General features: G+C 31.5%; 3 protein-coding genes across 4 annotated transcripts; 1 reads left to right on the top strand and 2 right to left on the bottom strand.

Annotated features, from left to right (window-relative positions):
• Nucleotides 1-2,899: 2,899 nt before the first annotated feature.
• Nucleotides 2,900-6,801, bottom strand: LOC114162871 (UDP-xylose transporter 3-like). Its single transcript, XM_028046856.1, has 8 exons — nucleotides 6,444-6,801; nucleotides 6,204-6,340; nucleotides 5,231-5,415; nucleotides 5,055-5,122; nucleotides 4,506-4,638; nucleotides 3,873-4,034; nucleotides 3,509-3,781; nucleotides 2,900-3,410 (listed from the first exon to the last, which is right to left on the bottom strand). Exons 2-8 carry the CDS (start codon nucleotides 6,322-6,324, stop codon nucleotides 3,297-3,299), a joined length of 1,056 nt encoding a protein of 351 aa, XP_027902657.1. The 5' UTR covers nucleotides 6,325-6,340; nucleotides 6,444-6,801; the 3' UTR covers nucleotides 2,900-3,296.
• A 487-nt stretch (nucleotides 6,802-7,288) lies between these two features.
• LOC114163253 (pentatricopeptide repeat-containing protein At1g79540) lies at nucleotides 7,289-13,981 on the top strand. Of its 2 annotated transcripts, none has more exons than XM_028047442.1 (2): nucleotides 7,289-9,803; nucleotides 13,180-13,981. In XM_028047442.1, exon 1 carries the CDS (start codon nucleotides 7,402-7,404, stop codon nucleotides 9,649-9,651), a length of 2,250 nt encoding a protein of 749 aa, XP_027903243.1. In that variant the 5' UTR covers nucleotides 7,289-7,401; the 3' UTR covers nucleotides 9,652-9,803; nucleotides 13,180-13,981. The 2 variants fall into 2 exon arrangements, with proteins under 2 accessions (XP_027903243.1, XP_027903244.1); XM_028047443.1 differs by lacking the exon at nucleotides 13,180-13,981 and having other exon boundaries at nucleotides 7,289-8,938; nucleotides 9,027-9,334.
• Nucleotides 13,982-17,063: 3,082 nt separating this feature from the next.
• On the bottom strand, nucleotides 17,064-21,244 carry LOC114196313 (phosphoglucan phosphatase LSF2, chloroplastic). The gene is made up of 4 exons (XM_028086915.1): nucleotides 20,957-21,244; nucleotides 18,364-18,569; nucleotides 17,604-17,774; nucleotides 17,064-17,478 (listed from the first exon to the last, which is right to left on the bottom strand). The coding sequence occupies exons 1-4, from the start codon at nucleotides 21,234-21,236 to the stop codon at nucleotides 17,275-17,277; spliced, it is 861 nt and encodes a 286-aa protein (XP_027942716.1). The 5' UTR covers nucleotides 21,237-21,244; the 3' UTR covers nucleotides 17,064-17,274.
• Between the last annotated feature and the right edge of the window lie 2,554 nt (nucleotides 21,245-23,798).

Here is a 23,798-nt window from a genome sequence, read left to right as displayed (position 1 = left end):
TTTTTATTATAATATTTAAAAGAAACAATAACAAATTTAATTCAAATTATAAAAAAAATCAAAATTCATTTCCCTTGAAATATTCTTTATTTTATTTCTTAAAGTTAATAAAATTTAAATCCATTACTTTAATTAATTATTTTAATTTATTTTTCTATAGTTTTAATTTTAATTTTAATTATTAAATTTACTTCTTTTCATTTTAGAAAAACAAAAAAAAAATCCTAAAATTCAGTCTCTATCTAAAGAACTAAAGTCTCATAAGATTTTTATTACTGAATGTCAAGAAATCCATTGAGAGTTCAATTTCCAATAACCGAATTCTAAACTCATATGGAGAAACAATGTTTAAGCAAATTTATTAAAAATATTTATTTATAAATAGATAAAATATATTTTAGTATCTAAGTTACACGAAACTATTCTAAATTTTTTATATTCTAATTCCAAACTTTAAAAATAATTAATATAACTTTATAAATAAAAAATAAATAAATTAATATCATTATATTAAAATGAATATATTCATTTATTTTAAAAATTTTATGATTAAATTATATTAAAGTTTAAAACATAAATAAATTTTAATTTTACATGAAAGTTTAAGAACTAAATACGTATTTAATCTTATAAAATATTATTTTTGAAAAACAAAATCCATTTTAGAAGAGCCTATTATTAGGACAAGTTATCATAAAAAAGATGCATCAAATAGTTATTTGAAACTCTAGCTAATTTACTGTAGTTGTCAATCTCTTATTCGATTGTAATAATTTATTCGATTGTAATAATTTATTTATGACTAATTTTATTCGGTATAATTTTTGTTTCAATTATTCAATTTGATATTTTTATTTATTTTTGTTTAATTTTTTGTTAAAAGAATTCAATTAGATATTCTTTGTTAAATTAACGATTTTACATTTTTAATTTTAATCAGAAAATCTTTGTTTTAAATTTATATTTTTAAATATTAAATGCTAAGTGACATATGTAATTTTTAAAATTTAATATTTGAAATCATGTTTAGCGTACACAACCTAGGTCTGCTAGCAGTTTGTATAAAAATGTTAATAACTTTATTTTTATTTAATTAAATTACTATAAATAATAATTTCTATAAACTCATTTTTTAAAATAAGTAATATTTTAAGTATAATATTCAAAATATAAATGACCTTAAATTAAAATAAATGAAGAAACACAAATAAAAAAATTAATTTTAGACGAACTTATTTAAGTAAACAAAATACTTTTGGTCGGACAAAAGAATAAATTTGAATAAGCAAGTTGATTACAATAAAGATACATAACTTGTTTTGATGATGTTATCTGATTTTAGGAATTTAAGTTAATATGGACTATACAAGTCAAATGCGAACCAACTTGCGGCCGTGCGAGCTATAGGTTATGCAGGATGGACCTAAGTGGATTAGTGGGCTAAAATACTCAATCCACCCCACAATTTTTCTTGCAGACATGGTCTATCCTGTATTTTTATCCCTACAATTCTTCATGTTGTTAGACTTTTACAATCTCTTGCATTGGGTACCTTATGCTTAAATTTTGAATTCTTAATAACTATATAATTTTTTTCTATCATTGTTAGTATTTTTTTTAGTAAATAGTAAATTAATCATCATAAATATTAATATATTTTAGTTTAATAAAAAGAAATAAAAAATATTGACACAACAACTTTAATTTTAATAGATTTTGTTTTAACTTTGCGAATCATTAATAGATTGAACACATGTTTAGTCTCTAATAATTGATACATAAAATTTTGAATTTTCAAAACAAAAAAGTAAAAGACTTTGTTACCGTTACTTTTTCAATTATTAAATATCAAAATTAAATTAAAATTTGTAGATAAAGATAATTAATATGCTTGAATTTTAAAAAACACATAGTTAACTATAGTATTAAATGAATCTTGACATAATAATCATAAATACAATTTTACTTTATTTAAAATATAAAAAGAGTCATAAGTAATATACATATATAATTAATAATTTATTTGATGCACACCTATACAAAATTAAAAAATAATTAAATAATAAAATAACTATGTTTTAATATTGCTAAAAATTAAAATATAATTAAACATAAAAAAAGTTAATTTGAAGGAGTGACAAAAGATATTATGAGAAAAGAAGGAATTTTTTTCACATGAAAGTGCAATATTTTCATCACAAAAAAATTTGAAAAAGATTATAAATTTCTAAAAGATTTTTTTTTTTTCGCAAAAAGTAAAAATTGTACCTTTCAAATGTTTCAAACTTCCCCTTAGAGACACTTGAAGTGTCAAGAGAGATATATTTTTCTTGCATTTTATTATAGGTTTTAGAAATTTTAAAGTGTTTATTTTGTGTGTTTAAAAATTCTAAAAAACACTTTTATCTTTATAAAATCTATTATATAAATTTATATTATTTTAATTAATAAAATTAATTATTTCTATTTCAATATAAAAAATATAAAATCAAAGATTATTACTTATATATTAAAAAATACATTTAGAACACAGGTTAATATTCTCCTTAAATTTTATATACTAAAATTGAAATATGTCAATTTATTGTACTGAATTAAATATTTATCCCTTTTTCTTCCTTTAAATTTTATTGATAGAAATTTATTCCAATTCAAAAAAAAAAAATATCATTCTCAATAAAAATTAATACATGCAATTGAGAAAAAATTATACGCATTGACATATATAAATATATATATATATATATATATATATATATATATATATATTTTTTTTTTTTAATATTTTCAAGATTTATAAATGATATTGTATTTAATTAACCAATAAAATAGACCGTATAGATACATTTGTAGATCGATATAGTCTCATACTATTTAAAAAATTGAAATAGTTAAAATTTTGCCCCGATGTATATAATTAAAACTAGGGAACAACAAAAGATTGAATTATCCAACTCCTTTTCTAATCCAGAATCGTTTCTATTGATAACTAAGTGTTTTTGCTAGTCAACTCCTTTTGAATCTTACACCGAGTCATCCAAAAATGAAATTTTGATATGCATGAGTGTGAAAAATATCTAGTTAACACTTTTCAAGTTATATTTATTGATCATAACTAAGACACGACCATGTATTTTTACCTCACTTGTAGTTGGTTGGCTATATTTAATGCTTAAGCTAATAGTAACAAGTGAAACAATTCACACATGTTGAGATTTAAGTGGGAAAAATTTCCTAATCAAGAGTATAAATGCTCTATAAGCCTACTTAATGTTTGTCATGATGTTTTGGAAAGTTCATAGAGAGTTTTTGTTTTTGTCTTTATCTTTGTTCCAGATAGGTGGTCTTTTGTTCAAAATTACACTTGAATTTTCCACGTTAATGAGAGTCTCAGTTTCACTGTCTCTTGCCTGAAAATAATAAAGACAGTGACGAAACAAAAAGCGAAATTTTTAGTCCATGACAGAGACAAAAAACACAAGAACATGAAAACTGACATAAAACAAACCTGTGACATTTGACCACCACCTTCGACTGGTTTTTGTTGACTCTCAAGAGCACAACAGTAGGAATATATAATCATGCCAACCATAGCTACCATAATTCCCAAGATGTTCCTCCAACTGAAAGGATCATGGACAATGATATATCCAAAAGCCAATACAAGACATGTCTTCAGATGTCCAAGAACCTGATAGGTTACTGGAGATGTCTTTCCAATTACAAGAAATGTACTAAAATTCACGGCGATAGAGATCAGACATGAAAGAATAATGACCATCTACGATGAAAAAAAAGAAGTTGAAAGTACATTAATTAAGAAATAAATTATGTTTAAAGGTAAGCACACATGTCAACTATTGAAATCTCACCGTCACTTTTGTTGTGTATTTGAAAGAAAAAACATTTAAGTTTGTCAGAAGTTTATCCAGATATGGTCCAGAGACTAACAATGTAGCTGCTTGATATATACATGATTGATACAGAAGTTGAGTAGAAGAAACCTTAAACTTCTTCTGAATGGTATTTGTCATCTGAAAGGAACTAATTAAGATTTCAACAAAGTACATCAACACTAAATTGATATAACATCCAAAAAATAAAAAGGACCAATCTTTTCTTAAGAATTCATATGCAAAAAAAAAAATGCTTTTTCTCATCGTTAGCATTAGATTTATACATAACAAAAATATACATAAATAGAAGTTGCATTAACGTATATCTTCTCACATGATAAATGAAACATAGATTGACATGTTTATTGTTATGTAGTTATTGTCATTATTATGGAGAAACAATCATATACTTAATGATATATTCTATGTCGCATTTTTTCCCCTAAGTAATTAACAAAATATTTGTTATGAAAATTAGCTTGAAAATACTAACAATTAATGCATGTAATCTACATCACAAAAATATTCACTAATTTGATTTTGAAAAGTATTTCATGATTGCATCAAAATTTGAGTGGTTAAGAGGAGTGAAAATTTCTTTAAGGATACAATCTGAGCAACACATGTTGTAATGATGGCTAGCAAAGACAAGAAAGCTCCCAAAGCATTAAGCTGCAAATCAGTAATTGTAGCAATTCCAACACCCACAAGGAGGATCACAAGTGAAAATTGTATTCTTTTACTGCAAAATAAAACAATTAATACAATTCAAATTATTATCAATCATCAACTATTACAGTGACATAAATAAAACAAATAATGGATAAGGGTAATATAAATTATAGTTAAGGACAACATAACAAACCAATGGAACTAATAAATGCCTTCTTTGTGAGATGCTAGAAGGGTCAACAAGACACCTAACATCTCTTGACAATCACATAAAAGACATGACTTGAAATTAATTATAAATCCCTAATGAATCTAATTTCTTAGAAGTTAACAAAAGGAAGGAACAATACTTAAAAGATTGATACACAAAATAATTATTTAATGAAACTTACACAAGTTACTAAACATGTATAAACTCTATTAAGTATAAATATTTAAACAGATTAATCATAAATGTTACATTCATGATAAAAGACTAAACAAGACCTGAACTTCTTTCCAAGAAAAAGGATCTCTAATAGAATAGTACATGGGATGATTGCCAGCTTAGTCATCTGAATGCAAATACAAAGATTGTGTCACAAAACCCCGAAAAGCTGTTTAAAGAACAAAAATCAAAATGACACATGAGAAAAACATAAAGAAAGAAAATGCATCATCACCTGATAGAACCCGACAGAATTGAAGCCCAAACTCAAATTTAAAAGTCCAATAGAGATTCCATTTAGAACTCCAAATCCCATCACCATTTTCTTCTCTAATGGTTTGTGCTCAAAAAATCTCAATTTAAGAGCCACATGAAGAGAACAGAATGTTACAAATAGATGCCAACTTGTCAAAGTTGTAGCTGCATAAAAATCCAAGATATGTATTAAAACCTCAACTAAGATATTACACTTCTAACAAGTAATTTTCACTTGAATTGAAGGCATAAAGATTATATATAGGTATCTAAACTAGCACTTAGAACTCTTTTTATTCTTCCTAAAATTACCACCATTTTAGTGTCTTTTGGTTAAAGAAACATTTCCTATTTTCACAATAATTACACCATGTCTTTTACATACTTTTACATATGAGTGCTTGATTAGAGAAAATAATGATACATTTATTTAATTTGCATATACTTTTATGGTTTCCTTTCTTACCTCTTCACTCTTATTCACAAACAAAATAAAAAAATCATCTGTTTTAATTTGTTTGATACTTTAAAAGATTTGCATAGTTAAATAGAGAAAATAGAAGACAGAACACAAATGCTTTCATGTATTCCTGTATAAATATTTAAAAATAATGTCATAGTTTTTAATTAGAAATTAAAACAAGTATGCTTTCTCAAACTAAACAAGTAAGATTTTGTTTTATTCATTATTTTTTTCTCCACTAAAATTCTCCTCCAGAATTAATCCAATGTGAAACGAACACTAAATACAGACACATTTCTCAACAATAACTCAAATAACGGTTTGCCATGTTATCATATATACTATCTCTTTTCATCTTATTAAATTATGAAAAAAGTGAACGAGTCATAGATGAAAACAAAGACACTGTAATAGTCACCAAGAACATACACATATAAATAATTGGTAATTTCTATCAGTTTGCAAAGAACCAAATCCTTTATGAACTTACCGAAAATGAAATGCAATGAACTCATCAACGTTTTGTTGCAAATCACAATCGACACCGATGACACCACTGACAAACTCAATGCGCCAATAGTTCCCAATTGATATTTCTCTCCCTCGCCCATCTTTTCCTTTGTTGCCCTAAACAAATCAAAACACAAAGGAACAAAATGAAGCAAAAATGTTCAAATATTGCAGATTTAATCCAAAAACGAAAATAAGACAACACATTGGAAAACTTTACACGAGGAAGATTTGATACTGGGAGTGAAGCAAAATGGGTGTCAAGGAATTGCGAGAAAAAGCTCTTGGATCCGATGATTGTGGAAAACCTACGATTCAGGGGTTATGGAAGTTTGCAGGCACGGAGGAACTCAATGATTAGCACGCATGCAGAGGTAAAGCGTGGTGTAGTAAAATGGAACATGAATGGGAATGAAAACAAAAAGTGGATTGAATTGGAAAATCAGAAATGGAGGAAGGTGGCATTGAAGGCGCAGATGTAAGAGCGAAAATGCAAATTAGAAGGTGTTTCTTCTTCTTCTTGTTACATTTACGGAGAGAACGAAAGACTTAATTTTAGTGTCAAAAGCTAATTAATAATAAACATACATCGTGTTTGGAACTTTACTAAAATATTCTTGGTTTTATATTGCTTACTTCATATTTTTTACCTAAAAAATGGTGGATGGTGATGCACCTTTCTTGATGTTACCTTGTATCCATAAATAATTGTAATTTACACAAGTTTATTTTGATTTTTTTTTAAGTGTGTAGCCATTCATTTACTAATGAACGTTGTCATAAAATAACTCTTATTATTCTTATTTTTTAAAATAATGTTAAGGGTAATTGGTAGCACATCAATAGATTTTTTATATAGTAAGATAAATTTTTTAATTATTATTGTGAATTACATTTAAGATAATTTATAACGGTTTGCGTAGAAAATGCTTTACACTTACATTGGAGTGAAATTAAGTTTGATTTTTCTAGTTTTGAATATGAAAAATGTATACTAGTAATTAATAATAAAATAATTTTATAAAAGTAATCAGTAGAAAATAAATTATAATACGGGAGGGTAACATGCGTATGGAATTCCTTATACCCTGTCCCGGGCATCTCAGTCTAACGCAACGCATCTTCATCATCATCATCGACGGCCAATGAACCCTTTTCCGATTTGAATTTGTTTTCCGATGTTGGCGTTCTCCAAGTTCAGGAAAGCAGCGGAGGTCTCCTGCGTATTCCGTCGAAGCCAAAAGCTTCCCACATACCTCCGAAGATTTTCCCTTCCGTCCGAGGAATCTCCCTCTTCGGACCCGCAGTTGCCGCTTCGTTTCTGCATCTCGTTGGCGCTCAAGTTCGAGACTTTATCCAGCGGCAAATACCGTGCTTTGGTGAGTGAGGTCCTTTGCACCAACAACTGGTTTTCCCTTTACTGGGAGGCCCTTGAGTATCTCAAGAAATCCGGAGTTTTAATAACTTCTGATTCGGTTTGTGTTTTGATTCGGGCGTATTGGCGAGTGGGTCTGACCGAGAAGGCTATAGAGTCGTTTGGTAGAATGGGTGAGCTTGGGTGCAGGCCCGATGCTCGTGCCTATAACACCATTTTGGATATTGTGTTTCAGAAAGAGTTGTTTGTGTTGGGTTTTGCGGTGTATAATCTGATGCTTAAGACCAACTGTGGTCCTAATGAACGCACTTTTGACATGCTGATTGGAGGGTTTTGTAGAAGTGATGATGTTAATGGTGCGCTTGAGATGCTCGAGGAGATGCGCCAAAGGGATGTAGAGCCGAGTGAGATGACATTTTTAGCTATTTTTTCTGGTCTGTGTCGTGGGGGGAGGGTACATGAGGCACACAGATTGTTTAATGTGATGAGAGAAAGTGGGCGCAAGCCTAATTTTATGTCTTATTGTGTTTTGTTTAATGGGTATTGCAAGATGGGGAGGTTAGATGAAGCCGTTTCGATTCTGCAATTGTTAGAGAGAGACAGGTTACCCCTTAATGTAAAGGGCTACAGTCATCTGATTGCTGGCTTTTTTAGGGAAAGGAGATACAATGAAGCGCATTCGTGGTATGGAAGGATGCTTAAGAAGGGTATTGTTCCAGATGTTGTTTTGTACACAATTTTGATACGGGGTTTGTCGAGTGAGGGCAGGATTGGTGAAGCTGTGAACATGTTTTGTGAGATGACCCGGCGAGGCTTAGTTCCTGATGCTGTTTGTTACAATGAAGTTATTAAAGGTCTCTGTGACGCTAATCTTTTGGATCGAGCACGAGCTCTCCAACTTCAAATTTCTGAGCATGAAGGGTTTCATAATGTTTGCACGCATACCATTCTCATCTGTGACTTGTGTAAGAGAGGAATGGTTGCCGAGGCACAAGAAATATTTAATCAGATGGAGAAGCCTGGGTGTTTACCTTCAGTTGTAACCTTCAATGCTCTTATATATGGACTGTGCAAGGCTGGTAAACTGGAGGAGGCACAACTCATGTTGTACAAGATGGAGATTGGGAGAAGTCCTTCGTTATTCTTCCGGCTTTCTCAGGGTTCTGATCAGGTTTTAGATGGTGTTAGTCTCAAGAAAAAGGTGGAGCAAATGTGTGAAGCTGGACAGATTTTGGAAGCTTACAAGTTTCTCATTCAACTTGCTGATAGTGGGGTTATGCCCGACATTGTGACGTACAATGTTCTGATCTACGGCCTTTGCAGAGCTTCTAAGGTTAATGGTGCGTTGAAGCTTTTCATGGATATGCATAACAAGGGTCTATCACCTGACTCTGTTACTTATGGGACATTGATTGATGGGCTTTTCAGGGCTGCCAGAGAAGAGGACGCACTGAAGATGTATGACCATATGTTGAAGCATGGGTGCCAACCTAGCTTTGAAATTTGTAAAGCAATTATGACTTGGTTGTCGAGAAATAGGAAGGTCTCACAGGCTTTCAGTTTTTATTTGGATTTTTTAAAGAACCTTCGTGGCAGGGAAGACGATTCAATCAATGCTTTGGAGGGATATTTTGTCAGAGGAGAAGTGGAACTTGCAATTCAAGGTTTACTAGAACTGGACTTGAGGTTTAGAGATTTTAATTTAGCTCCGTATACAATTCTACTTATTGGATTTTGTCAGGCAAAACAATTAGATGAAGCATTGATTGTATTTTCCGTTCTCGATAAGCTCAATATCAATATCAATCCTCCAAGCTGTGTATATTTGATCGAAGGTCTCTGTACAAAAGGAAGGCTGGATGATGCAGTAAACATCTTTCTTTACGCTCTTGACAAAGGTTTTGCGTTGCAGTCAAGAATTTGCGAGCGGCTCTTAAAGTGTTTATTTTGTTCCCCAGATAAAAGGGATTATGCTATTGATCTTGTTCGTAGGATGAAGTCTTCTGGATATCGTCTAAATTATTTGGTTGGTACAAACGCAGCATTTACGTAGCAGGAGAAGCAATACAAATTGATTTTGATAGAGATTAACACTAACCGATCAAGATGAATGATTTGCTTGATTCAGCTCTTTGCACATCCCCATCAAGGAAAGAGAAGATATTATGAATCAGGAGACCCAATATTCTTTCTAATGAGCCAAAGGTGCCCTTTAATTCTTATATATATCTTGAATTTTAAATTATTTCTTTCCAGACTTAAATGTAAAATTTATTGGAATCAATTGAAATATATATCTTTGCATGCTTGCTTCTAGAATTTAATTTGCACTCGGACTTGAGTTGTCTAGAACTACAATCTCCAATTGAAAATGTATACACATCTTTTCTCTGAATTTTGTTCATTGTTGAAAGAATTTGAAAAGCTGGGAGAGTGTTTGAGCTTTAGATGTTGTGAAGCTTGGCTGGTATGATATATAGAATTATTAAGAGAAAGAAACAAAAACATAGGGCAAAGAGGGGAAAAAGGAAGAACAAAATAGAGGGGATGGAGAGAAGAGGAGACAAACAGATAGGTCAAAGAACATTGTACATTGTATTGGATTAAATGCTCACTACTAGGTTAAACACTATAGTTAATAGTTAGGACGCAAATATATCTACTTAAGAGTGTAATACATGATTCAATTTTGACTTAACCCACTTAACCTTTGCACAAGATAATTGATGCAAATATCCTCCTTAGTGGTTGTCTAGCTGGGAATCAAACATGATTCAATTGTGTCTTGACACACCTATTTTTCATCATTGGACAATAGATGCAACCCATAACAATCTCCCCCTTCGTAATTGTTCCTCTTGGAATTGAGCTTGTGGCTTTGACTATGATACTCATTGTTGGATCAAACACTAACTATTATGTTAGAAAGGTATAGCTAATAGAGTAGATACTTTTGTACTTAAGAGTGTAGCAGCTCAACTGTCACAATTCAATCGTAACTTTGATATGCATTCATTTTAAGATTAGCTTATAAGGTGTTTGTGATTAAGAAAGCTCAAGGAATATCCTCACTAAACACAAAGATAATCCCTTAGGTTATCTATGTGTAAAGTTTTACTTTTTATGAGCTCAAGAGAGGGACAAGGATTCAATTAAGCACAACAAAACAAGGATGGAAAAGAAGCAAGGGCGTGAACATAAATGAAATGAGAATATGAAATAACTACAAAGAAATCTAAGAGATGAAGAAAAGAGAAGAGAAAGGGATAGGGAAAGGGGGAGGTGGCAGGCCACTTAGGGGATGGACCAACCCAAGATGAGTGGTGGTTGCCACCACTTGAACTAAGGTTCAATAAGACTAAAGAGAAAAGAGAACACTCAAGGAATGCACTCATACCCACGGCTGACACATAAGCATGTATTACTCAAAATGTTCAACCCTCTCCAAGAGTTGGGGAGGTCCCCTTATATAGGCATGGGTAGGGACCTAGAGGGCATTACAAACACCTATTCTAGAAGCTAGGGCAACTTATGGCAGGGCACCCTAGCCTTAGAGAACAAGGAGCACGCCCACCTAGTTCTAGGAGGTCAAAGAAGTCTTCCAAGCCTCCATGAGTTGTCCCATGTGTTGGGCCATGAGTCCAAAGCCCCTATCCTCCAAAAAAAGGGTCTCAATATTAAAAGAGGGGTGCCCAAGAGTAAACCTACAAGACAAAAGAAGTGTAGAAATAGTTAGTATATCTAGGCAATCATTATGTGTAAGTTAGGAGGTTGAGTGTTGGATAACCTTTGCACCTAGCACCTAGTTGTAGCCTTTAATGTTTTAACTTCCCTTGTATCTCCTTTATCATCTATATAAATATCAGGAACAATAGAGGGGTTTGATTAAGCCCTCAAGCATATCTTTTTCTGTTTTAATCTCAAGTAGAAGCAACATTAGTCTTGGAAAAAACTAATGGAAAGGAGAAATGCTAAATAAGCTAAAGGAAAGGAGTAAGTAGCAGGCTCCCCTTCTAGTCATGCTCCTAGTGATCCCCATAAGAAGGTTCCCCTCCATCTTCATGAAGAGTCATGGGCTAATTAAACTTGGCCTACCTGACTTCTACCACGAGACAATTGATACAACTTGCAACAATCTCCCTTTCAACAATTACTTTACTGATAATTGAACACAATTCGATTGTGGCTTGATGCCCATTTGATCTGCTATGGGACAATTGATGTAACAGGCAATACTGCACTTGATTATTATTTCAATATGTTTACATCTAGTCTAGATGTAGCTCTCTAGAATACAATGTCCTACCTATTTTATATGCAGCTACCAAAAAACTATTTACCAGTAACTAATTAACTACTAACATATTGTTTTTACTTATATTTACATATCAAATATACCCTTGATATCACTTGGTCATGTATCTTTCGTTGTCCTATAGTTTTTCTACCCTTTTTCCCTTGTTGCATCTAGTTTGGGGAGTTTTATGGTTCATTTGTGCATAAATTGCTGGGGTACTGAAGGTGAGTGGCAATAATTTGATGGGCTTCTTCAAATTTAACATTACTTGCATTTAGTGTAAACAACATTTTCTGAATAATGCTTGTGATCGGGAGTCCTACCACCAATATCCAGATGTCAATTCCATTACTAGTGCTTCTTTGCTCATACAACCTTAAGTATTTTATCTTTTCTTTTTCTTCTGCTTATTTTTTTCACCTCTTTGATTCCAAGAGTTTTCTCGGAAGACTTGAGGTTTTACAAAAATGCTTACTTTTTGAATTTGAAAAAAAAAAATGGATTCTGTTCAGCTTTTTCATAGTCTAGAATTTGCTTCCATTTACTTTCCAAGACCTTTTCTTCTTGGCCATTTTCCACCTAGTAGTGCTTTTTTTTTTTTTCTCATCTGGGGAAATTTTGAATTTTTTATTGTGCCAAAAAGATTAACATAGATAGGGTGTATGTAGTTTGTAGACTTTTATTTTTTTATAGGAAAGGAGGCTTTCATTACATGAGATTGCAGAAATCGAAAAACCGTTTCCTAGATGTTTTTAAATTTTTTCCTTCGTTTTAATATATAATTTGAAATGGTTGCTTTTCTGGTTTCCGCAAATAGGTTACTGAAAATTTCTGATGAGTACAATAGATGGATTTTCATCTCAAGTTTTGGTTCTTAGACTTGTCTTATTTATTTTTGCCTGTTTTGGATTCTTATGAATTTTAAAAAATGATATTATGGTTTATTCAATTCAACCCATAATCATAATTTTAAACAGCAGATTGTAAGTAAATAGCTGTGAATATGCTGGTTGAGGTTCTAAACTGGCTTATTTTTGGGTAATCTTGTATATTGAAGTTCTCTATTTATTATTAATTAGTATCATATGATAATTAAAGGAATACATAGATATAACCATAATTTGATCACCACTTAAAATTCAAATTTGGATATACAGTCCCAGTGGGATTTGTGTAGGGTTGTGGGATCATTTTTTATAAGATTGATTAATGTGTAAAGTGCATTGAAGATGTCGTGACATTATTGATGCCATTGTTCTTGAATCTTTCCTTAACTTCTTGCAGTGCTTATGTTGCTGGGGAAATTTCTTTTGCTTTGATATTTTACGTGCTTGTCACACTTGGTGAATGACCCTTCGCATCAGGCATTTTTGGGTTTCTTGTTTGTTGTACGCTTCATTACATTTCTCCCTCGGTATTTTCAAAAGCTTTTCTGCTAACCTTAGCATGGAGGAGGGAAAGAAGACTGCCATTGTCCATATGGGTGTTCTTGTGGTGATAAATCATTGTACACCAGCAGGCAATGACGAATTTCTTAAGGACAGTCACTATCTGATGCTGAATGAGAACGTGCTATGAATAAAATTTCATGGGGTTCCAAATGGATTGCAGGTCTTTTTCACATTTTAACTTAAAATGATAAAATTTAGTGATGTTTCGGCAATTATCTGTTTTTATATCAAAGGAAGACATTCAGTTGCTTCAGTATAACATATCAAAAGCTAGGTTTAGTTTTTCATTTCTATCTAGGTTGCTTATTGTTATGATTTTCTTTGCAAATGAATTCTATGCTCAGATTGTTGATTGCTTATGTAACCTCATGTTCTGATGTGGTTTATATAGTCTGGCAATCACAGCTCAATTCCCATAAGAGCCAGCCACAAAGCATGCACAGATGTCAAATATGTATTAGGAGCCTACGGAAAAGTCCTTTATTAGATATGTATGATGCAAAACCCCAATAGGGTTAACATTATAATTATTTATTACTCTATAATTTAGTTTCTATTTGAGAAGCGGATTCTGACCACTAATCCCCACTTATGACTTATATTGTCATCAATTTAACATGTTTTCTGTTGCAAAAGTTGTTGATCCTTTTTCTAAGTGCAGCTGTATCTTCAATATTCATCAGGTTAGTCAATCTTCTGTCTAATGATGAACTATCTTTTCATTATTTCCATTTTAATTGATAGAATACATGGACATTTATGCATATTGAATAAAACCTCCTGCATAGTACTTACTAAAACTGTGTTTCGTAATCTTTGTTCTTTCATTTCCTGTAACTCTTTTGCTCAATATTTCAGTTCTGTCTTTCCCCTTTATTCTAAATAATTTACAATCCTTCAATAATGTCTCCTTTGGTTTTTAATTTAAGTCCATGTCCTGCACAACTATTTACTGCTACCTGCAGTCTGTTTATACAGAACCACACCGTTTGTGTACTGAATTATTGAATACGGATTTTGATTCTTGTTTTGCAGCGTCAGTTTAATGGTTTTCAACTCGTGGCTATTTTACAGAGATTTTTTATTTCTGTGTGATGTAGAGAGTGCAGGATTTCATTGCAATATTGTTATCTTTACTGTTTTTTGTGTTTTAGTATTACTTTTTTGCCTCATAGCAGCAAGAATACAATACAACAAGTATAATAGAGAGAATTCTGGTACAAGACTTTTCTTAAAATTTCACCGACAATTGTGATATGAGAAAAACAGTACATGATAGGAAAGTAACAAAAGCTAATGGTAGAAACAAGTGATAGAATTAGGGGAATAGAATTCTCCCAAAACCCACACCCAAAACCTCAGAATTGTGCTCATCATCGTTTTTGCTCGGGTCACCCTCTACATGTCTCCTTGATGAACGAACGAATCACTTAGATATTGACTGTCACATGCTTTGAGAACACTTGACTTTCGATTTAATGAAGCTTCTTTCTATAGTTTACATCAGATCAATTGCACCTCACTTACAACTACCCACAAGAGGTTTCTTTTTGCAACTCACTGGTTTTCTCCTACACTCCCATGGGGTGTGTAAAACATAAAGGGCAGCTTCTTCATGTACACCTTCCTTTTTTCTTCCAGCACCCTCATTGGCTTGATAAAATTATACTTTTACCCTCTTCTTTCATGACCCTCCACCTTTATCTTCACCACCCTCCCACTCAAATCACCACGCCTCATCCTCCATGTCATTTACCATCAACATTTGTTTCTTCCTTCATTTTCACACCACCCTTCCATCCATACACCTCATTCTTTTAATATATTCCGTAATGGGTGTTCTCGCCCAAAAATACTTTTATGGAACACCTATTTTTTATATTTTCTATACATTCCAGAATAGGTATTCTAGAAGATATTTTTGGAATATCTTCCAAAATAACTATTTTTAAAAGTAAAAAATATGTTTCGAAATAGGTGTTCCAAAATATATTTTTGGATTTCGAAAGATATTTTCAAAATCTAGAAGAAATATTTTACAAAATATCTATTCTAAAGGTAAAACTATTTTGAAATGTATGTTTTGAAAGATATTTTTGAAATCTAGGTACTTATGGATTCTATAATAGGTGTTATGGAAGATATTTTTGGATTTGACTAAAACACTCATTTTAGAATATGTAAAGAAAATATATTTTGAAATATGTGTTTGGAAAGGAATTTTTTAATCCAGAATAACTTTTGGAACATCATTCTAGAATAATTAAAGGAAAAGGAGGTATAGGGATAATTTTTACCTATTTATTATAATTTTCGTTAGGAATAATTTTGGATTTATGGTTTTATGGGTTTTAGAAGATAAAAGGGAAGGTGTGAAGAAACATCAAACATAAGAGGTGTCGAAATGAGTCGAACCGATTCGTTTTGACACGAACCACTGTTGACATGCCAAAAATGGATCATGGGTAGGATTGATATCCAAAATTTCTAACTTGGACGAGTTGACAAAGCTCACCACTTTTTAATCTTTTCTATTATTTTATTTATTTAAATTTTTTAATATATATATATATATTTATTTATTTATTTATTTATTGAAAACATATTTGCGGCACTTAACCTCCTTGGTTCATGTTATCCACAACACACCACACTTGTTGCCACGACGGTTTGTTCCTGTACCATAATCTTGTCTCATATTTTAACTTTCAGGTTAATCTGAAAGCTTTCTGGATTATGCAATCTTGACTTCCGGATTTGCAATTATACTTGTACATTTTTAATTAATTATATGTATATATTATATACTTTTTAGCTTGCAGTGCTTCGGTCATAATTTGTTATGGCTTCCAATATATTTCTATAATACATTTTTGGAGTTGAATATATTTCTGTCAACATCGCACTATTCAAATTTAATCTCACCGTGATATTAATTTTTGGTGTGAGAGGGTATGCTGAATCATTTTAAGATGAATAATAAAATATATATAGTGAGTTTACTAATCTTATCCTATAGTTTAATTTTGTATAATTGAGATAAGCTTTAATTCATTTTTGAAGAGCATAAGTTAAAGATCCAAGCAAGTGAAGCTTCTACAATCTTTTATCGCCACTAGTTTAGCTCTTTCATGCTTGCAATATCAATATTGTATTGAGAATGTTTTTTCGTAACCTCACAATTATATTTTACATGCAGACAAAATTGAATGAAATGATCAATTTTATTGAGGGGTGTTCTATTTTTATAACGTGCGAAAAAGCTAAGGTTACATATACTGTGTTTTGTCACGTTATATTTGTTAGCGTATATTTGTTAGCGAAAGGAGACAAATATTTTGACGACGGAGAATTTGTTGTGAGAGATATTTAAAAGATACAAGTGTTTTAGAAAGGGAAATCTCAATCTTGGTGATAAAGCTTTTGATTTTATGTGGGAATGTCTTACTCATAAGAGGGCAAGGCCAGATTCATTGTTATAATTCCTCGTAAAATAAAGCATTTGTAAAGACAGATGTGAGTTTAGCACCCGAATTCAACGAGATTTTGGAGATTCTTTGTATTTTGTAAAGAAAAAAAATTAGTAGATTCAAAATCATTATAAATTGACTTGGTTTTACCAAACATATTATCATTTCTTAACTTAGGCATACTCATTTAAACTGACAAGAGCATTTAAACTTTAGTGGATTATGAGGCAAAGAAAAGCAGAAAAAAAAAATCTAAAGTATTGAGTACTTTGCATTCTCAGATATTATGAAGAAGTCTACAATTATGGTGTGCATTATTCGCAGAATTGATTGATTACCACTCTCTACTATACTGAATATTTTAAACACGTTATTGGCTATATATGCCAATATCAGTATGAATATGCTTGAAAAAATATCCAGTCTTGTGCAGTATTATTATACACTTGCCTAAGTTGTCAAGTATGACGAAGGGAGCGGACACGATTTTGGATCAAGTTTCTTTCCCAGTCTGCTATATCCTCAAATGCATATTCTGGAAGATTTTCAAATGGCTCCTTGAATGGATCATTCTTAGCCAAATCATACGTAGCTCCACGTATTGCTGTTTTATTTGGTCCACAAGGTCTCTTTGAAGTTAGCATATCATACGCTTCATTTAGCTGTCCACCACACAAAACTTGTACTTCTCATTTAAGAAAACTATGAAGCAATCTAACACCACCAAGAGGATGATGATGTGCAACTATAACACTAGTCAAAAAATTAATGAGGGTTTAGGACTCACCTTCATGCCACAAAACCAGAACAAATAAGCAATTGCCACCGCTGGAGCTCTTCCAAGCCCTGCAGTACAGTGTACATAAACTCTTCCTTTCCCCTCAGAAATTCCCCATTCTAAGGACGCAACTGCTTTAGGTAGTTCACTTCGCAAGGACCCTGGATCAAAGTCTTTTGCCTAATAATGTAGACAAGAAAAAAAGCCTGATAATGTAAGAACAAGTAAGCCAAAAATGGAACAATTTCAGAGTCAAGATAACCTTTTACATTCTTCACATCGAATATAGTCAATTGCATTGAAAAAGTAAATAGGTTAATGATTACACTTAGTCATGAAAACTCAAGACTGTTGACAAAAGGCAAATGGAGCATTTAATAAACTTGATAAATTTTTCGTTGTTGAATGTTTAAGGTTCATAGTATTTTTCCTACAGATGTATCTTTAGATTCAAATTTCGTTGTTGAATGTTTAAGGTTCATAGTATTTTTCCTACAGATGTATCTTTAGATTCAAAAACTTATGTCTTCCAAGATTCATGTCTCATTTTATCACATGTACTAAGGAGTGTCCTGCATAATATAAAAAATGTAGCCAAATCAAGCAAAGAAGTCAGATTTTGTGTATTCCCCCCTTTATTTATCTCGTCACTTCCTTCAAAAACTCTACTTAATGACATTTGGCTAGTTAAATTTTGTTCACACTATCACAATACGAGAGAGATTTTTTCGTTATCCTCGATAAATTTACCGAAAACGAGCTAGCTTACCGGTCTCCTCATGTGGCCAATTTCAAGTTCATGACACCTTCTTATTATTGATTGTAAATCTATTCCCCAGTAATCAACATCCTTATCCTGTTGCAAATTTAGAATGTAAGCCACACACTCTTCATTTTTTAGGTGATCTATGTCTTCCGGTTTCTGCGGTTGAGAGCCCACAATCAAGTAGTCCGTGATAAGAGTATAATTCATACCTGAAAATCAGTACACACTGGTTGCATCAGTTGAATGATATATCATGCAAGGAAATAGTACTATTGGAAGTGGAGAATGTTACACTTCTAAAACATATGGGAGAGATAAATAAATAACATACCAATTCAACATTTCATCCCCATAATCAAACAAACAGTGAAACAACAATCCCACCATACCAAAATAGCAAGTTTAGCAGTGGATGACTATTATAAGTTCATACAATCACACAGTACATGAATTATAAGGTGACAATAATTAAATAACTAAATAAAGGACAAATTTTTTCAATGGTCTATGTCTCCAATCCTCTAATGACATCTTCTACAAGATAATCATCTTCATCACCTTCAAGCTCTTCCTCAAATGAAAAATGTGTATCAACATTGGCATCAAGAACTGTATTATCAAGATCAAGTGCATCTAGAATTGGATCACTTGAACTTGCTTTAGTTAGGCCAACATTTTCACTATCACCTTGCCTTGAGTTTGCTCAAACCGACATCAGACTCAATATCATCAAATGGGACAAAAGTCAATTTTTCTAATGAGTTTATTTTTTAACTTTAAGTTATGCAACACAAACCAAATTGTTCATCCTCTTTCTTATGCAGTCAGTTTCTTATTTTTGTATGGATCTGTAATTAATTTGAAATTTTAATAATTATATAAACCAAATGAAGAAAACTAGAAACCACAAATAACTTGATAGCTTCAATTACCATTTCAAATAAGCTTAAATTACTCTCACACACAGACGAACTACAGGTCAAGCTCCAAATTTGAACAACAAACCTCTTCAAGTCTAAAGTTTCATCCCTAGACATCTCCCACAGTTTTCCAGGAAGAATATTTTTCTTACAATCATTTGCATTTTTCATTGAAAAAATATCCCTAAGTTGCGAAGTAATTTATTTCCTTTTGGCAACATCCTTAACCAATCTTCTCATGCACAGAAAAAATCCCTCTTTTACTTGTTGAACATTATGTCTAAAATTAGGTTGATAGTGTAAGATTAACGTGTTAACATGCAAAGACCTTCAAAGCTAATTATCTCACCTCTGATCAATGATTTTCCAAGTAGGTTCATAATTATGAAAATATCAATTATGGTACATCAGAGGTTAAAAAAAATTACACAAATAAGTAAAAAGAACTTAAATGAAAAAGGTTTAAAAGATTTACCTTTTCTTAATATTATTAAAGTTGCAGTTAATTTTCTCTTTTGCGCAATCCATATGCTCATATATATAAAACTCATTGTGGGTGTTATTTCTGAATCCATGAATCTAAGGACCACTATAAAAGGGACAACAACTTCAAGGCATGTGGTTACATTCTCCAAAGCTGGCTATCCTTTACCACATTCACAACTTTTCTCTCCATGTGCAAAGTTCCAAAATTTCTTGTTTTCCAATCTTCAAAGTGAAACATGATCATCAATGATGCTTTTGATTCATAAAGACAAGTTGAAGTCAAATAAGTAGTTGAAAATCTCGTCATACCAAGCTTCATCTAGTCTCTTCCTTTTGTAAACTTTTAAACATGCTAATTAGCATTGTTCTAGGTGATCCTTCTTCCTTTCTTTAGAGTAATTTGACAAACCTTCAAACGTTTCTCAAAATCTTCAAATATTAAATCAATGCAATGGCACACATGGGGTCCGATATACAACAACTACGCTTTTAAAGAAATAGTTGTGGATTAACTATTGACAGCAACTTTTAGCCTAGTAGTACACGTTTGATCTAACAATTGATGTCAAAGTCAATGTCGTAACTTCAATTCACAGTAAATTAATATTAAAAGTCTTAAATTCACTAGTAATGATGAGAACAAATAGGTAGAGACTTTTGAGATTAAGTTAAAGACAAATTATAAAACTAACAAGAGAAAAAATAGACATTTCAAGGGCAATTTACATCCATTGCAATACTTTAAGTACACTCTGTACTACCAATTAAAACTAAGATTTGAACAGGAATCGCATGGCATACACTTCATTATTCAAATGGGGAGGGGGCACAAAGAATCTCAACGTCTTAACAAAAGACAACCTCTTCAAGAAGTAAAGGAAGCATAGTAAATTCCAATCCGTCTAGCTTAGTGTAAGACCATCTCCAATTTTAAGATAAAATGCACAAGCACAATAATTGAAGATTGCAAGAACAAAACCAACTGAATGAGGAAAAGAATCATACTATCATCGATAATCTAGCACCATCAACAATGCAGCAGCGGTTAAGAAAAACCCACCACCAAAATCATTGATTCCCCTCTCATATCCGTTACATTTCTCAATATCATTTGAAAGAGCAAAAGGGCCAAACAAAAGCACTAGGTAGCATATGGGGGTATGAAAAGAGAGTAAAAAGATGAAACTAACCCAGATCATGGTGATACTCATAAGGGTTCCTCATCATTCTCTTCATGGCGACGTTGTAGTCCTCCATCCTGTCCTTGCTCTTGTAAAGGCTCTTGCTTGTGGCGGTGGGATTGTCCTCAGTCCCACTTTCTGGCAGCTTACAAGATATTGGAGTGAACCTTATGGGGTAGTTAAGATAAGAAGGAGGAACCATACATCGCCATAATGATTTGTTGTGTAGTTTCGTATCCAAAGGAACTTTGAGCACTGAAGGGAAGCGAATATTACCAACGATTCCCATCTCTCTGTTTGTCCGTGTCAGAATGGTTCTAGTCCCTTCTTATACTACATGCCATAGTTAGTTATTTTCCAATCATTTTCACCAAAACACCCTTCGATATTAACATCATATTAACATGCAATTAACTATAATCATATTTATTTATTTCAAGATTAATTAAATTTTAAGTTGACAAAGTTTAAGTTTATGATAAATTTAAAATTTTTAAATTAAATTTACTTTATCATATTGAATATTTTAAAAAATTGCAAGTTAATTCTTTCATTTGGTTACTTACTATCTTATTTATTATATTTTTTACTTGTCCCTACATAATAAGAAATATGAGATTTTATAGTAAATACAAAATATATAGCTATTAATATAAATGATAAGTAGTTTTTATTGTTTTGATTGAACATGTGCTAAATGATAATAAAAGTCTCAATGGTGACAACGTATATAATTTTTTGATTGATGAAAAGGAATGAGAAAAGCATGATAATCTTCTCATTTACACCTTTTTCATTCGAGCAATAAAAATTACTTGTCATATTGAACACAATTTTTTAAATTAATCACAAAATCTTACATTTCTTAATACATGAAAATACGTAAATAATATAACAAAACAAGATGATAACCACACCATCTAGTTAACATGAAAAAGAACAATATATTAGAATTCAAAACAACATGAAGACACGTGTGACACTTAAAGACACACATGAATCTCCAATGCATTATTATTTAATTTTTTTGTTTTAGTTTCATATATAGGCATTCCTTTTGAAATTCTCTGGCAGAGAACATGTAACAATACTTTGTTTCAGAGCTTGTTTCTCATCCTGTTGTACATATTAGTTTTTCTAATACTAGCTGTATCATTCAAAATCTGAAAACAGGAAGGAAGATTGGTTCAATTAATCAAAATGGTGGTCTATACGCTCTTATTCACACTTATTTACAGAATCCATGGGCTTCTCTCGTTGTATTAGTCCAGAACGAGAATTTCTGTCAAAGCCTTAACATAAAAACATGCTAGGTCTTTTATTAGAATATTTCTTCTTGCACCCCCCATAATAGTTTTAAACACCTACCATTCCTTCTGCAATGTGAAATATAACATTCTGAAATAAAAGAGAGTGTCCAAGAAATTCACGGAGGTGTAAAAAGGAAATTTGTTTTTTCTTGGGGAGGTCCACAGGTTCGGTGTGACATTTATTAATTAAGCAATGTTTTATATTGTATAAATATGAGAAACATAAGTTGAAGTATGTCACATCAATATTTTAAAGCGAGAAGTAAATGAATTAAAAAAGATATTTTGGAAAGATAAAATGGTGATCTGAAACTGAAATAGAGAGATTTGGTGTATGAAACTGGGTCTCTCATGTTCTGTCCTTTCTCCTTAATTATATATGCTAAGCTCTAATGCCTACAATTCATGTGTCAGCAACACCAACGTCCTACTACTTCCATTGATGCGATGTGAAACGACCATTTTCTCTTTCTGAATAATTTTCTTTCCTACTTCAACATCATAAGTTTTCGTGCCCTCCAAAATCTTATAATTAATTACTACACACAAAAATCCTCATATTTTATGTGTTTGGATTTATTTACAACTTGGCATCTATGAAAACTTGTTAAACATAGTCATTAATGAAACAAAACACACACTAATAAAGTGTTTTGCACCGTGGTCACTCTCTACTTGATTTAACCCTAGTTACCATCATTGGTGACTATGTTTGGTTGGCGTCAACTCACTTCATTCAATCCAAGACTTTATTTGATATTCAAGGATAAACTACGGCGAGTGATGATATTCATTCACTATTATTAAACTTTTTACACTAATGTTTATACTTGTATCTTTCAAGATTCTACTTTCATTTTTCATCTTTCCAAAAAAGGAAATAATCGATAATAATGATAACACCTTTAAATCAAAATTTTGAAATAATAGATTTTTAAACCTTTTCTTTTTTAGTAGTAGGTGTTCTAACCAAAATGTGATAGAACACTTAAAATGTCTTGTCATTTTTCTCCTTTAAAGTCTTTTTTTTATGTCTATTTTTTTTATCTTTCAGATTTTCCTCTAATTTCAATGTTTATCAAATTTTTCCAATTAATTCACATATTTCGTTATGTTTTGAATAGTTACTTAAATTATGAGTTTTAATCTTCTTATTTACTATCTCATACTTCTGATCTAGTAATCTCCTGGTATTGAATCTAGCAACTAGATCAGCCTTCTGTCTAACATTTAAATCAATCTTGGACCTTGCAACTAGATTAACCTTATGTCTAACCACTAGATCAACTTTGGGTCTTGTAACTAGATCTGTCTTGTGTCTAACCACTAGATCAACCTTAGATCTTGCAACTAGATCAACTTTATATCTAATTACTAGATAAAGTTGAGTCTTGCAACTAAATCAACTTACATTCAATTAATGACTAAATCAGCTCCTAGAAAAACTAAATCAATCCTGAGCCTAACAATACATAGTTCCAACCTTAATTTTTATAAAGCTTAAGACTAAATAACAACACTTAACATCGCATTTATACGCT

Source organism: Vigna unguiculata, chromosome 9 (assembly GCF_004118075.2).
Source record: "Vigna unguiculata cultivar IT97K-499-35 chromosome 9, ASM411807v1, whole genome shotgun sequence".
Classification (NCBI taxonomy): domain Eukaryota; kingdom Viridiplantae; phylum Streptophyta; class Magnoliopsida; order Fabales; family Fabaceae; genus Vigna; species Vigna unguiculata.
This window is presented reverse-complemented; position numbering and strand designations above follow the sequence as displayed.

Bases quoted from the DNA above. Each gene is read 5' to 3' on its own strand.
- LOC114162871 (XM_028046856.1), bottom strand. From the start codon at position 6,324: ATGGGCGAGGGAGAGAAATATCAATTGGGAACTATTGGCGCATTGAGT. The intron at 5,123-5,230 runs GTGATGATGCAT...ATTTGCATTCAG, and splicing joins ATTCTGTCGGGTTCTATCAG to ATGACTAAGCTGGCAATCAT. The intron at 3,411-3,508 runs GTTTGTTTTATG...TATTATTTTCAG, and splicing joins GTGGTGGTCAAATGTCACAG to GCAAGAGACAGTGAAACTGA.
- LOC114163253 (XM_028047442.1), top strand. From the start codon at position 7,402: ATGTTGGCGTTCTCCAAGTTCAGGAAAGCAGCGGAGGTCTCCTGCGTA.
- LOC114196313 (XM_028086915.1), bottom strand. From the start codon at position 21,236: ATGGGAATCGTTGGTAATATTCGCTTCCCTTCAGTGCTCAAAGTTCCT. The intron at 17,775-18,363 runs GTAAGCTAGCTC...CTACATTATTAG, and splicing joins TTGGCCACATGAGGAGACCG to GCAAAAGACTTTGATCCAGG. The intron at 17,479-17,603 runs GTGAGTCCTAAA...TGTGGTGGACAG, and splicing joins TCTGGTTTTGTGGCATGAAG to CTAAATGAAGCGTATGATAT.